Below are 13,714 nucleotides of genomic sequence, written 5' to 3' on the forward strand. Positions count from 1 at the left end.
CCTCTTCAGGCATTTGTTTCTAGAACAGATTGGCTGCTGTGGCACCGCGCGAACTAGTCGCCGGGGCTTCCCCCAACAGCTCGTTACCACCCGTCTTGCAAGGGGGGAGAGGGCTGCCTTGTGTAACGAAGAACTGCTCGCGGTGAAATGAAGAGACAAGCGTGACGTTTACATGCTCTCCTCCATTCACGCAGACACGACAATACAAATAGAACGAGCAACCAGTGTCATTGAAAAGCCCCTCTCGGTCCACGACTATAATTTGCTCATGGGAGGGGTGGACTTCAATGACCAGATGTTGGCTCCTTATTTAGTGTCCCGCCGCACCAGACGCTGGTATAAGAAGGTGTCTGTATATTTAATTCAATTGGCTATGTACAATAGTTTTGTTCTCTACAGTAAGGCTGGGAGAACAGGATCCTTCCTCAAATTTCAGGAAGAGATCATCGAGAACCTCCTGTATCCAGTAGGTTCCGTGGCCCCATCCACCAGTGCAGTGAGCCGTCTACATGAGCGACATTTCCCCAATGTCGTTGCTGGTACCTCAACCCAAGAGCCACCCCGAAAAAGATGTTGTGTCTGTAGCAGGAGTGGAATAAGGCGTGACACCCGCTATTTATGTCCTGACTGCCCTGCCCTATGCTTAGGGGAGTGGTTCCAGAAGTACCACACACAGGTACACTATTAGCATAGGGATTGTGTTACACAGGACAGGCACACAGGGCTGTTAGGGCCCTTTCACTCACAGCTACTGCAAACCTCTCCTTTCATCTGGGACAAAGTGCATAATGTACTTCGCCACATCTCTGGGCGTTTTGCACTTTGCACATTGTCCCATGGGGAAGGAGAGGATTGTCCTATAAAAAGGTAAAAAAATACAAATAAAAATCACCGGTAAGCAAAAAAGTTCCAAAAGTTCAATAAAGTTTATAAAAGTTAATGTTCTGTTCAAATGTTATATAAAGTTAATGTTAATAAATTTATTGCGTTGCGGCCTGTGTTTTTTTTTTTTTTACCTTCTAGGTGGACCAACCGATGAACCAGCTGCAGCACTGATGTGCATTCTGACAGAAGCATTGCGCTGCTGTCAGATTACACAAAAGTCGGTGTATGCGGCGCTGCAAGACGAGATTTCTCCTCTGCAGTAAAAAAGATATAGGTTTGCTGAGGCTTATGAGCTGAGGGGCGGTGTTCATATGCTTTGGCAAACACTTTGTATATAAAAAATAAAAAACCCCGGCAATGATTTATTCATCCACATCGATTGATGTGAATGGAGAAATCGGGTTTGCCAGGGCATACAGGCCGAGTGGGTTTGGATGTTGGGCGGAGCTCCTATGTCCTGGCAGACGCCTTTCCCCTCCTTTATTTTTTTGGCAGAGATTTTTTCATCCACATTGATCGATGCGAATGACGAAATCTGTGCCGTTCATTTTTTCTTTCAGCCCAGAGGCTGAACGGAAAAAAAAAAAATATCTCATTACCCGTATGTTCAATATAAGGAGAATAGCAGAAACTCCTAATGCTGGCCATACATGTAATGATTGTGGAGACCCTCAAATGGCAGGGCAGTACAAACACCCCACAAATGACCCCATTTTGGAAAGAAGAAACCCCAAAGTATTCGCTGAGGGGCATATTGAGTCCATGAAAGATTGAACTTTTTGTCCCAAGTTAGCGGAAAAGGAGACTTTGTGAGGAAAAAATAAAAAATCTAATTTCCGCTAACTTGTGCCAAAAAAATAAATCTTCTATGAACTCGCCATGCCCCTCATGGAATACCTTGGGGTGTCTTCTTTCCAAAATGGGGTCACATGTGGGGTATTTATACTGCCCTGGCATTTTAGGGACCCTAAAGCGTGAGAAGAAGTCTGGAATCCAAATGTCTAAAAATGCCCTCCTAAAAGGAATTTGGGCCCCTTTGCGCACCTAGGCTGCAAAAAAGTGTCACACATGTGGTATCGCTGTACTCAGGAGAAGTTGGGCAATGTGTTTTGGGGTGTCTTTTTACATATACCCATGCTGGGTGAGAGAAATATCTCTGTCAAATGACAACTTTGTATAAAAAAAATGGGAAAAGTTGACTTTTAGAAGAGATATTTCTCTCACCCAGCATGGGTATATGTAAAAAGACACCCCAAAACACAATGCCCTACTTCTCCTGAGTATGGCGATACCACGTGTGACACTTTTTTGCAGCCTAGGTGGGCAAAGGGGCTCAAATTCTAAAGAGCACCTTTAGGATTTCACAGGGCATTTTTTACACATTTGGAATTCAAACTACGCATTAGGGCCCCTAAAATGCCAGGGCAGTACAAATACCCCACAAGTGACCCCATTTTGGAAAGAATACACCCCAAGGTAGTTCGTGATGGGCATAGTGAGTTCATGGAAGTTTTTATTTTTTGTCACAAGTTAGTGGAATATGAGACTTTGGAAGAAAAAAAAAAAATCATTTTCCGCTAACTTGTGACAAAAAATAAAAACTTCCATGAACTCACTATGCCCATCAGCGAATACCTTAGGGTGTCTACTTTCCGAAATGGGGTCATTTGTGGGGTGTTTCTACTGTCTGGGCATTGTAGAACCTCAGGAAACATGACAGGTGCTCAGAAAGTCAGAGCTGCTTCAAAATGCGGAAATTCACATTTTTGTACCATAGTTTGTAAACGCTATAACTTTTGCGCAAACCAATAAATATACACTTATTGCATTTTTTTTTTATCAAAGACATGTAGAACAATAAATTTTGAGAAAAATTTATATAGAAATGTCGTTTTATTTTAAAAATTTTACAACTGAAAAATTTTATTTTTTTTGCTAAAAATTCGGTAAATCACGATTAATAACAAAAAATAAGTAAAAATGTCAGCAGCAATGAAATACCACCAAATGAAAGCTCTATTAGTGAGAAGAAAAGTAGGTAAAACTCATTTGCGTGGTAAGTTGTATGACCGAGCAATAAAGTAGAAAGTAGTGTAGTGCAGAATTGTAAAAAGTGGTCTGGTCATTAAGGGGGTTTAAGCTAGGGGAGCTGAGGTGGTTAAGCTCAAAAAAATTATATCTAAACTGCCCCCTCTCTCAGTTTTCAATAAGTCTGTCTTCATACCTGAGGTTTCGTTGGATTTTCACAGTAAGAAATTTGGTTTGAGTTTCTGGTGAAGGAGCCTGTCCACCCAGGACGTATAGTAAAGGAAGGACCAGAGCCAAGGTAATTGAACATATTATCTTTCTACAAAAAGAAGTAAGGAATGCTCCACGTTAAGATATTTACAAAAGCAGATGTATGCAAGTGCTAAATTATATTTGTAGAATAAAACACTTCCAAAATCCCCAAAACACATTCTTGTCAACCAATCCATAAAAAATACTGAGAAGAAATCAATGGTCCATTGTCAATCAATCAATCAATCACACAGTACAGCCAGGGTTGTGCTGGCTCCTGAACATCTACATTCCAATATGACCATAGAAAACATCATTTTAATAAAATAAAAAAAATAAAAACATGCAGATACATTTTCTTTTTACAGTTAAAGGGTAACATGTAAATCCAACATAAGCTACAGGCAGCATGTTACAGAGCAGAAGGAGCTTGAATGCGTCAGATTGACTTCATTGGTACATGTGTCGTTGATCTTAGGAGGCTCTCCAACCAGAGATCTGCATTGCCTAAACATCTATTATGTCAGTCTCCTTGTAGAAGAGAGGACGCTCAGCCTTGCTGATCTAGAATCAAAGTTGAGAGTCTTCACTTCCAAGTGGAGACTGAGGTCATGGATGCTTGTGGCTTGCAGAACTCAGCAGAGAGAATCTCCTCTTGATCTTCATGCACAAGCACCGATGCCATTTTCTGTACTTGCTCAATTCATATGTTATGTAGATAAAGCCTACTAAGATCAACCACACATGCGCTGATGAAGTCTCACCAGTTTAAGCGTGATATTTCAGGGCCAGGCATCCGAACAGTGACAATGCCTAGTCCTGTCAATCAGGACACGAGAGGGAGTAGCGACAAGGGAGAGGAGGATGCAAAGCTGTGATCCGAGGGGTTAGGAGAGTCAGCACTCCGATCACATCATTTGCTTAAGGATCAGGGCTCATTCAGACGGCCATATATTGCTTTCCGCATCTGATCTGCAATTTTGCGGATTAGGCTACTTTCACACTGGCGTTTATGGGTCCGCTTGTAAGATCCGTTTCAGGGCTCTCACAAGCGGCCCAGTTCAGCCCCAATGCATTCTGAATAGATAAGGATCCGTTCAGAATGCATCAATTTGGCTGCGTTTGGTCTCCGTTGCGTTTTTGAGGCAGTCACTAAAACGCAGATTGCAGCGTTTTGGTGTCCGCCTGACGATGCGGAGCCAAACGGATCCGTCCTGACTTACAATGTAAGTCAATGGGGACGGATCCGTTTTTCACTGACTCAATATGGTGCAATTGAAAACGGATCAGTCCCCCATTGACTTTCAATGTAAGTCAAGACGGATCCGGACTTTTTTTGAATGAATAATGCAAACAGATCCGTTTTGAACGGATACAAGCGTTTGCAATATCGGTGCGGATCCGTCTGTGCAGATACAAGACAGATCTGCACTGAACGGCAGTGTGAAAGTAGCCTAAGATGCGGACCTATTCACTTCTAGGGGACCCCAAAAGATGTGCTATGCACCATGTGTGTTGTCTGCATCTTTTCTTCCGTTCTCGCAAAACAAATAAAACATGTCCTATACTTGTCAGTGAAAATCAGGACATGTTTCCATTGAAGTCTATGGGTCTGCAAAAACGCGGACTGCAATCAGTTTTTTTTGCGGACATGCTGGACTGTCTGCAAAAGAAATGGATCTGCATTTTTGCGGACAGCAAAAAACATACAGCCGTCTAAAGGAGCCCTAAAAGTAAAGATTATGCAGCAACTGAATGTCAGTTTGCAGCAATAGAGGGCACATTTAATTCACGATCATCAAGTCTACCAGGCATTATGCTTGGTTTAAGGGAGCCATACACCTTAAGCCAAACATGAACGCAAAGAATCAGGCATGTTGAAATCCAAGTCGAGACACCCCTATACATATCAGCAGGTTTGGATGACATTCATCTAATGTGTAAACCAGAAGGATTTCATGGGCAAGAAAGAAAAAGTATATTTGAAAGCTGTAAATGAATGAATATAAAAAAAAAAGAAATTAATATGTAAAAAGTAATACGTAGAAAATGATCAAATAAGTGAACTGTCTGTGTAACCTGTTTTCTGAAAACTTCAAGCAGGAATGTACTTTTTGGCGTTAATTTTGACTACTCAAACTGACTGCTGCCACAATTTGTTACTTCCATTGCAAAGATACACAGTGGTGCTTCCATAAAATCAAACTTCCATACTTTCCTATCAAAAAATGCTGGTGACAAACCTTAAATGCAGAAATTTCATTGTAGCAGTTGCAATGACGCAAGTACCAAGTGATGTTAAAATTACTGCAGGATTTCTGACCACCTTCAACTAAGAGGAAAAAAAAGAAAGCAAAGGGGTAGCATTTTAAACCAGGTTTGAATACTTTGATTTATATATATATAATAATAATAATACTAAAAACAAAAATGTTAGGTATTTTATCTTTGTGCCACAGTCACTCTTGGCTTTGGCTTAAAAAAAAAATATTTAAAAAAATAATACAAAAAATCATTAAAAGCTACATGGTGGAAATTGATCATGTGCTGTCGGTTTTGCTGGAGGTAATGCTGCCATTATTTGCAACAAATTTATCAAAATGTTGGGCAATATTAAGAATTTAATAATGCAACAATTTGTAATTTTAATAAATTAAGGACTCATGCACATGGCCGTAGTTTTGGTCTGCATTCAATCCACGTTTGTGGTGGATCGGATGTTGACCCATTCATCTCAATCGGGCAGCAAAAGATGCAGACAGCACAGATGTGTGCTGTCCACATCCGTACGTCCATACCGCTGACCCACCCAAAAAATAAAATAAAAATAAATATAAAAAAAAAAAAAAAAAAAAACAGAACATGTCCTATTCTTGCTCATTTTGTTGACAAGGATAGGACATTTCTGCAGGAGTAAAAAAAATAAAATAAAAATAGCAGACCACAAAAATGTATACGGTCTGGTGGAGGAGCCCTAAAACAGGTCAATTAAACATTTTCATTAATGGCCCCTTTCAGACGAGTGGATGTCATGCTCCAGACTCACAGCACCCGTCCTGAGCTTCCAGCACTGAAGGGGTCGCATAGCATGATATTGATTTATGATGCATGTAACCCTTACAGTTCTAGAATGTATTGGATAACACTGACACAATGCTGTCAGTGTTAGGGCTCATGCACACGAACATATTTTATTTCTGTGTCCGTTCCATTTTTTTTTGCGCACCGTATGCGGAACTATTCATTTCAATGGGGCTGCAAAAAACAGTAAACGTAAGTTACTCCGTGTGCATTCTATTTCCGTATGTCTGCATTTCCGTTCCGCAAAAAAATAAAATAGAACATGTCCTATTATTATCCGCATTATGGACAAGGATAGTACTGTTCTATTAGGGTCGTGCTGTTCCCTTCCACAAAATACGAAATGCACACGGACGTCATCCGTATTTTTTGCGGATTTGTTGTTTGCGGACCGCAAAATACATACTGTTGTGTGCATGATCCCTTATCCAGTACATTCCAGACATTCAAGACCTCATAAATCCCTATAATGCTATGCAACCCCGGCAGTGCTGGAAGTTCAGGACTTTGAGTCCGGACACTCGATCGTCTGAAAGGGGCCCATGTGTCTAAACCCTCGACAAGCAATAAGCCACACCCGCTTTTCACATTTTTATAAAATTAAGTGAATGGTCCAAATGGCTATTAAAAACAAGACAATTTTGGAAAAACAAGCACAAGAAGAAAAAAAATAAAAAATACATAGATACATTAACCACTTAAGGACCACAGGTTTATACCCCCCTAGTGACCAGGCCCTTTTTTACAAATCGGCACTCCACAACTTTAGCGGTTTATTGTTCGGTCATGCAACTTACCACCCAAATGAATTTTACCTCCTTTTCTTCTCACTAATAGAGCTTTCATTTGGTGGTATTTCATTGCTGCTGACATTTTTACTTTTTTTGTTATTAATCGAAATTTAACGATTTTTTTGCAAAAAAATGACATTTTTCACTTTCAGTTGTAAAATTTTGCAAAACAAAACGACATCCATATATAAATTTTGCTCTAAATTTATTGTTCTACATGTCTTTGATAAAAAAAAAATGTTTGGGTAAAAAAAAAAATGGTTTGGGTAAAAGTTATAGTGTTTACAAACTATGGTACAAAAATGTGAATTTCCGCTTTTTGAAGCAGCTCTGACTTTCTGAGCACCTGTCATGTTTCCTGAGGTTCTACAATGCCCAGACAGTACAAACACCCCACAAATGACCCCATTTCGGAAAGTACACACCCTAAGGTATTCGCTGATGGGCATAGTGAGTTCATAGAACTTTTTATTTTTTGTCACAAGTTAGCGGAAAATGATGATTTTTTTTTTTTTTTTTTTTCCTTACAAAGTCTCATATTCCACTAACTTGTGACAAAAAATAAAAACTTCCATGAACTCACTATGCCCATCAGCGAATACCTTGGGGTCTCTTCTTTCCAAAATAGGGGCACTTGTGGGGTAGTTATACTGCCCTGGCATTCTAGGGGCCCAAATGTGTGGTAAGGAGTTTGAAATCAAATTCTGTAAAAAATGACCAGTGAAATCCGAAAGGTGCTCTTTGGAATGTGGGCCCCTTTGCCCACCTAGGCTGCAAAAAAGTGTCACACATGTGGTATCTCCGTATTCAGGAGAAGTTGGGGAATGTGTTTTGGGGTGTCATTTTACATATACCCATGCTGGGTGAGAGAAATATCTTGGCTAAAGACAACTTTTCCCATTTTTTTATACAAAGTTGGCATTTGACCAAGATATTTATCTCACCCAGCATGGGTATATGTAAAAAGACACCCCAAAACATATTCCCCAACTTCTCCTGAGAACGGAGATACCACATGTGTGACACTTTTTTGCAGCCTAGATGCGCAAAGGGGCCCACATTCCTTTTAGGAGGGCATTTTTAGACATTTGTATCCCAGACTTCTCACGCTTTACGGCCCCTAAAATGCCAGGGCAGTATAAATACCCCACATGTGACCCCATTTTGGAAAAAAGACACCCCAAGGTATTCAATGAGAGGCATGGCGAGTTCAAAGAGATTTTTTATTTTTTTGGCACAAGTTAGCGGAAATTGATTTTTTTTGTTTTTTCTCACAAAGTCTCCCTTTCCGCTAACTTGGGACAAAAATTTCAATCTTTCCTGGACTCAATATGCCCCTCAGCGAATACCTTGGGGTGTCTTCTTTCCAAAATGGGGTCATTTGTGGGGTGTTTGTACTGCCCTGGCATTTGAGGGTCTCCGCAATCATTACATGTATGGCCAGCATTAGGAGTTTCTGCTATTCTCCTTATATTGAGCATACGGGTAATGAGATTTTTTTTTTTCCGTTCAGCCTCTGGGCTGAAAGAAAAAATGAACGGCACAGATTTCTTCATTCGCATCGATCAATGTGGATGAAAAAATCTCTGCCAAAAAAAGAAAAAGGAGGGGAAAGGCGTCTGCCAGGACATAGGAGCTCCGCCCAACATCCATACCCACTTAGCTCGTATGCCCTGGCAAACCAGATTTATCCATTCACATCAATCGATGTGGATAAATAAATCATTGCCGGGATTTTTTAATTTTTTTTATATATACAAAGTGTTTGCCAAAGTATATGAACACCGCCGCCTCCTCAGCTCATATGCCTCGGCAAACGTATCTTTTACTGCAGAGGAGAAATCTCGTCTTGCAGCGCCGCATACACCGACTTGTGTGTAATGTGACAGCAGCGCAATGCTTCTGTCAGAATGCACATCAGTGCTGCAGCTAGTCGATCGCTTGGTCCACCTAGAAGGTCAAAAAAACAAACAAAAAAAAACAGGCCGCAACGCAATAAATTTATTAACATTAACTTTAGAGAACATTAACTTTTATAAACTTTTGAAACAGAACAATAACTTTTTTGCTTACCGGTGATTTTTTATTTTTTTTGTTTTTTTACCTTTATAGGACAAACCTCTCCTTCCCCATGGGACAATGTGCAAAGCGCAAATCGCCCAGAGATGTGGCGAAGTACATTATGCACTTTGTCCCAGGTGAAAGGAGAGGTTTGTAGCAGCTCTGTGTGAAAGGGCCCTAATAGCCCTGTGTGCCTGTCCTGTGTCACGCGATCCCTACACTAATAGTGTACCTGAGTGTGGAACTTGCGGAAACACTCCCCTATGCATAGGGCAGGCTGGTCAGGACAGTCAGGACAAAAAACGATGGTGTCACGCCTTATTCCAGCCCTGCTGCAGACACGACATCTTTTTCTTGGGGAACGTTGAGTTGGGGTACCAGGATAGACAGACGGGAAGTGTCTGCCATGTAGCCGGCTCACTACATCAGGGCCTTGGGGCACGGACCCTCCTGGATACAGGAGTTCCGAAATGATCTCTTCCTGGAATTTTAGGAAGGATCCTGTTCTCCCAGCCTTACTGTAGAGAACAAAACTATTATACATCGCCAATTGAATTAAATATACAGACGACACCTTTTTATACCAGCGTCTGGTGCGTCGGGAAACTAAATAGGGAGCCAACATCTGGTCATTGAAGTCCACCCCTCCCATGTGAAGGTTATAGTCATGGACAGAGAGGGGTTTCACAATGACTCCAGTTGCCCGTTCAATTTGGACAGTCGTGTCTGCGTGAATGGTGGACAGAAGGTAAACGTCCCTCTTGTCCCTCCACTTCACCGCGAGCAGTTCTTGGTCACACAAGGCAGCCCTCTCCCCCCGTGCAAGTCGGGTACTAACGAGCCGTTGGGGGAAGCCCCGGCGACTAGGTCGCGCGGTGCCACAGCATTGAATTCCGACTAGATGTAAGTGCCGAAAGAGGGCCACGCTTGAGTAAAAATTGTCCACGTATAAGTGGTACCCCTTGTGGAGTAAGGGTGACACCAAGTCCCAAACAATCTTGCCACTGCTCCCCAGGTAGTCAGGACATCCGACCGGCTCCAGTTTTGAGTCTTTTCCCTCATAGACCCTAAAACGATATGTATAGCCTGTGGCCCTTTCACAGAGCTTATACAGTTTGACCCCATAACGGGCGCTCTTGCTGGGGATGTACTGTTTTATGCCAAGGCGCCCGGTAAAATGTACTAGGGACTCGTTTATGCAGATGTTTTGATTAGGGGTATACGCATCTGCAAATCTGGATGACAAATGGTCTATGAGGGGCCGAATTTTGTGGAGCCGGTCATAAGCAGGGTGGCCTCTTGGATGACAGGTGCTATTGTCCGTAAAATGCATAAAGCACATTATGACCTCAAAACGTGCCCTAGACATTGCAGCAGAGAACATGGGCATGTAATGTATTGGGTCTTTAGACCAATATGACCGCAATACATTTTTTTTAGTTAGACCCATGCTGAGGATAAGGCCCAAAAAAATTTGAAACTCTGAAACTGTGACTGGTTTCCACCGGTAAGGCTGGGCATAGAAGCTTTCCGGATTGGCGGTAATAAACTGTGTGGCGTAGCGGTTGGTTTCTGCCACAACTAGGTCATAGAGATCCGCGGTGAAGAACAGCTCAAAAAACTGAAGGGCCGATCCTAAATGAGCCGTCTCCACGCGAACTCCAGACTGGGCGGTGAAAGGGGGCAATACGGGTGCGGCGGAAGCAGGGGAGTGCCAATTAGGATTTGCCAGCACCTCTGGGAGACTAAGGGTTCTACGGGCCTGTGAACGCGGTGGCTGCGACAGGGGAGTTACTGCACGTGCCACCGTACCAGCTGGAACTGCCCTTCTGGTGCTCGCCACTTCACCAGGGAATACGGCAGTGCTGGTAGAAGGTCCAGGGTGTGCTGCGCTGCTGGTGTATGCCGCACCATAAACAAGATCAGCGCTAGCACCACTCTGCTGCAAATGAGGGTCATCATGCAGGGTAGGCAGAACCCTGACATGGGATCGGGTACGTCTGGCCGTAGCAGGGACCTCTACCTCGTCATCCTCACTAGCGGTTAGAGTGCCACTGCTGTCTACAGGTTCATATTCTGAACCACTGGATTCAGCGGGTGAGTCGTCCCCATCGCTTTCATCCATCAGGGCCAGAATCCTGTAGGCCTCTTCAGCGGAATACCCCTTGTTTGACATTTTGGGTTCACTAAATTTAGGGGGTATTCCTCTGAGACTACCCAGGAAAAAGAGCAAACCTACCTAGCAAAAAGGAGTGCTTGCGAAGTAAAGCTGCGACCGCTAATAAAGATCCAAAAAGCTCAAAAGTGATCTTTATAGCGGCGCAGCGATTTTACCGTGTTTTTGCAGTGATCAGAAAAAAAAAATTCTGTCACTGCGGTGGAGCGGACTGAACGCAAGTGTGCGCAAAAGATCAGGCCTGATCGGGCGAACACTGCATTTTGTAGAGCCTAAGGTGACCCTAATGTACTTATATAGATCTGATTGCGATCAGTATTGATCACTTACAGATACTATATAGTACTAGTGCTGATTAGCGACAGTGATGACGCTAATCAGCGACTAATCAGTGACTGCGGTGGGCTGGGCGCTAAACTACCTAGCAAGTAGCTAACTAACTGGCGGTGATAAGGGACCCTTACAGGGGGGGTGATCAGTGACAGGGGGGGGACAAGGGGGTGATCAGGGAGTCTAATATGGGCGATCAGGTGCTAAATAAGGGGTTAATAAATGACAGGGTAATGTGTAAATGTGTAGTGTGGTGTTTGGTGCTACTTACTGAGCTGCCTGTGTCCTCTGGTGGTTGATCCAAGCGAAAGGGACCACCAGAGGACCAGGCAGCAGTTATATCAGACGCTATTTTGAAAAAAGCGTCTGACATAACCTTTTCATTCGGCGATTCAAAAATCTACAGCCTGCCAGCCAATGATCGCGGCCGGCAGGCTGCAGAAGAACTTGTGCACTATGCGTTCCTGTGAACGCGCGCGCCTGTGTGCGCGCGTTCACAGGAAATCTCGGGTCACGCGAGATGACGCCAATCGGCGTTAGTGTGACCTGGGAGCGCCGCAGAGATGACGCCTTTCGGCGTTAGTGTGACGGTAAGTGGTTAATACATAGGCCATATTTATCAGGTAGTCCCGTGGGACAGAATTTTCTAGTAAAGAGCCCAGACTGGTTTATAAAAAAAAAAACAAAACAAAACAAAAACACCCTCAATGGTTCCCCAAACCGCTGCTGTTCAAACACTTACACGGTCTTTGTTTCATGTCATGCTGTGCCCTTAGCAAGACTGGGCACACCAAGACTGTCACACTAATCCAGGGGTGGGGAACCTCCGGCCCGAGGGCCGTATGCGGCCCACGGTATCATTTCATGTGGCCCCCGGCCCCCTGCCAGAACATAATGTGAAAATGCTTATGACCCCTTCCATTATGGAAGCGGTCATTAGCTTACGGGAGGCACAGGAAGGTGAGAACAGCACTGCACTGGCTGTCCTCACCTTCCCTGGTCTTCTTTCAGCCCCACACTGTGTCCTGACACATCCAGCGTCAGGACGCAGTGCACGTAGACGTGCACTATGACCTGACGCTGTGCGGTGTGAGGTGACAATATAGTGCGGCAGGAAGAAGAACAGGGAGGGTAAGTGAATCTGCCAAGAGGCAGCGCCGTACGGAGCTGGAGAGGTAAGTTTATTTGTTTATCTTAAATACAGTATCTGATCTGATGTCTGATTGGGGCTGATCTGAGGCTAAAGGAGGGTGGGGAGGGTCTGATGGGGGTCTGATCTGAGGCTTGGGAGGGTCTGATCTGAGGCTGGGGGTGTCTGATCTGAGGCTGGGGTTTGATAGGGGTCTGATCTGAGACTAGGGGGGCTGATGGGGGCTGATCTGAGGCTGGGGAGGGTCTGATGGGGGCTGATCTGAGGCTAGGGAGGGTATTATGAAGGTCTGATCTGAGGCTGGGGGGTCTTATAGGGGCTGATCTGACCCTGGGGGGTCTGATGGGGGCTGATCTGAGGCTGGGCGTCTGATCCGGGTCTGGTCTGAGGCTGGGGGTCTGATGGGAGTCTGATCTGAAGCTAGGAAGGGTCTGATTGGGGTCTAATCTGAGGCTTAGAGGTCTGATGGGAGTCTGATCTGAGGCTGATGTAGTCCTGGGGGGTCTGATAGGAGGCTGATTTCAGGCTGATGGAGGTGGGGGCAGATATTTTGCTGAGAAAGGGACAAAGGCAGGGACAGTTGCGAAGAAAGAGGCAGGGAGAGTGAAAGCTGGGTGAACCCCTCTCTGGACCCCCTGGGTTTAGCTTCCTGCCATTAATGTCAAATAAGTAACATTCTGAACTTAAAAATTAGACTGCTATGTGTGGTCAATATGGCGCCTGTATTGTATGTAATATACTGTATATATATAGTGCAGGCGCTATTTTGTGCTGCAAAAATACAGCCCTCTAGATTATTTTAATTGAAGTGCAATTTCTGTAACTTATCCCTAAGTCAATTATATGTTTGACCAAATACAGCAGTAAAAAATTTTTATTGAGAATTTTGTATGGCCCCCGAATGATGTTACAAATATCCAAATGGCCCTTGGCAGCAAAATGGTTCCCCACCGCTGCACT

General features: G+C 43.7%; 1 protein-coding gene across 2 annotated transcripts in view; it reads right to left on the reverse strand.

The window, feature by feature from the left end:
* Positions 1–13,714, reverse strand: part of TMEM87A (transmembrane protein 87A) — a 276,779-nt gene that overhangs the window by 233,822 nt on the left and 29,243 nt on the right. For both annotated transcript variants that reach the window (XM_040412084.1, XM_040412083.1), the window contains exons 3-4: positions 5,409–5,497; positions 3,110–3,232 (exon numbers count right to left, since the gene is read on the reverse strand). In XM_040412084.1, the coding sequence (XP_040268018.1) occupies positions 3,110–3,232; positions 5,409–5,497 (212 nt within the window). The remainder of the gene's footprint in view (positions 1–3,109; positions 3,233–5,408; positions 5,498–13,714) is intronic.

This window comes from Bufo bufo, chromosome 11 (assembly GCF_905171765.1).
Source record: "Bufo bufo chromosome 11, aBufBuf1.1, whole genome shotgun sequence".
Taxonomy (NCBI): domain Eukaryota; kingdom Metazoa; phylum Chordata; class Amphibia; order Anura; family Bufonidae; genus Bufo; species Bufo bufo.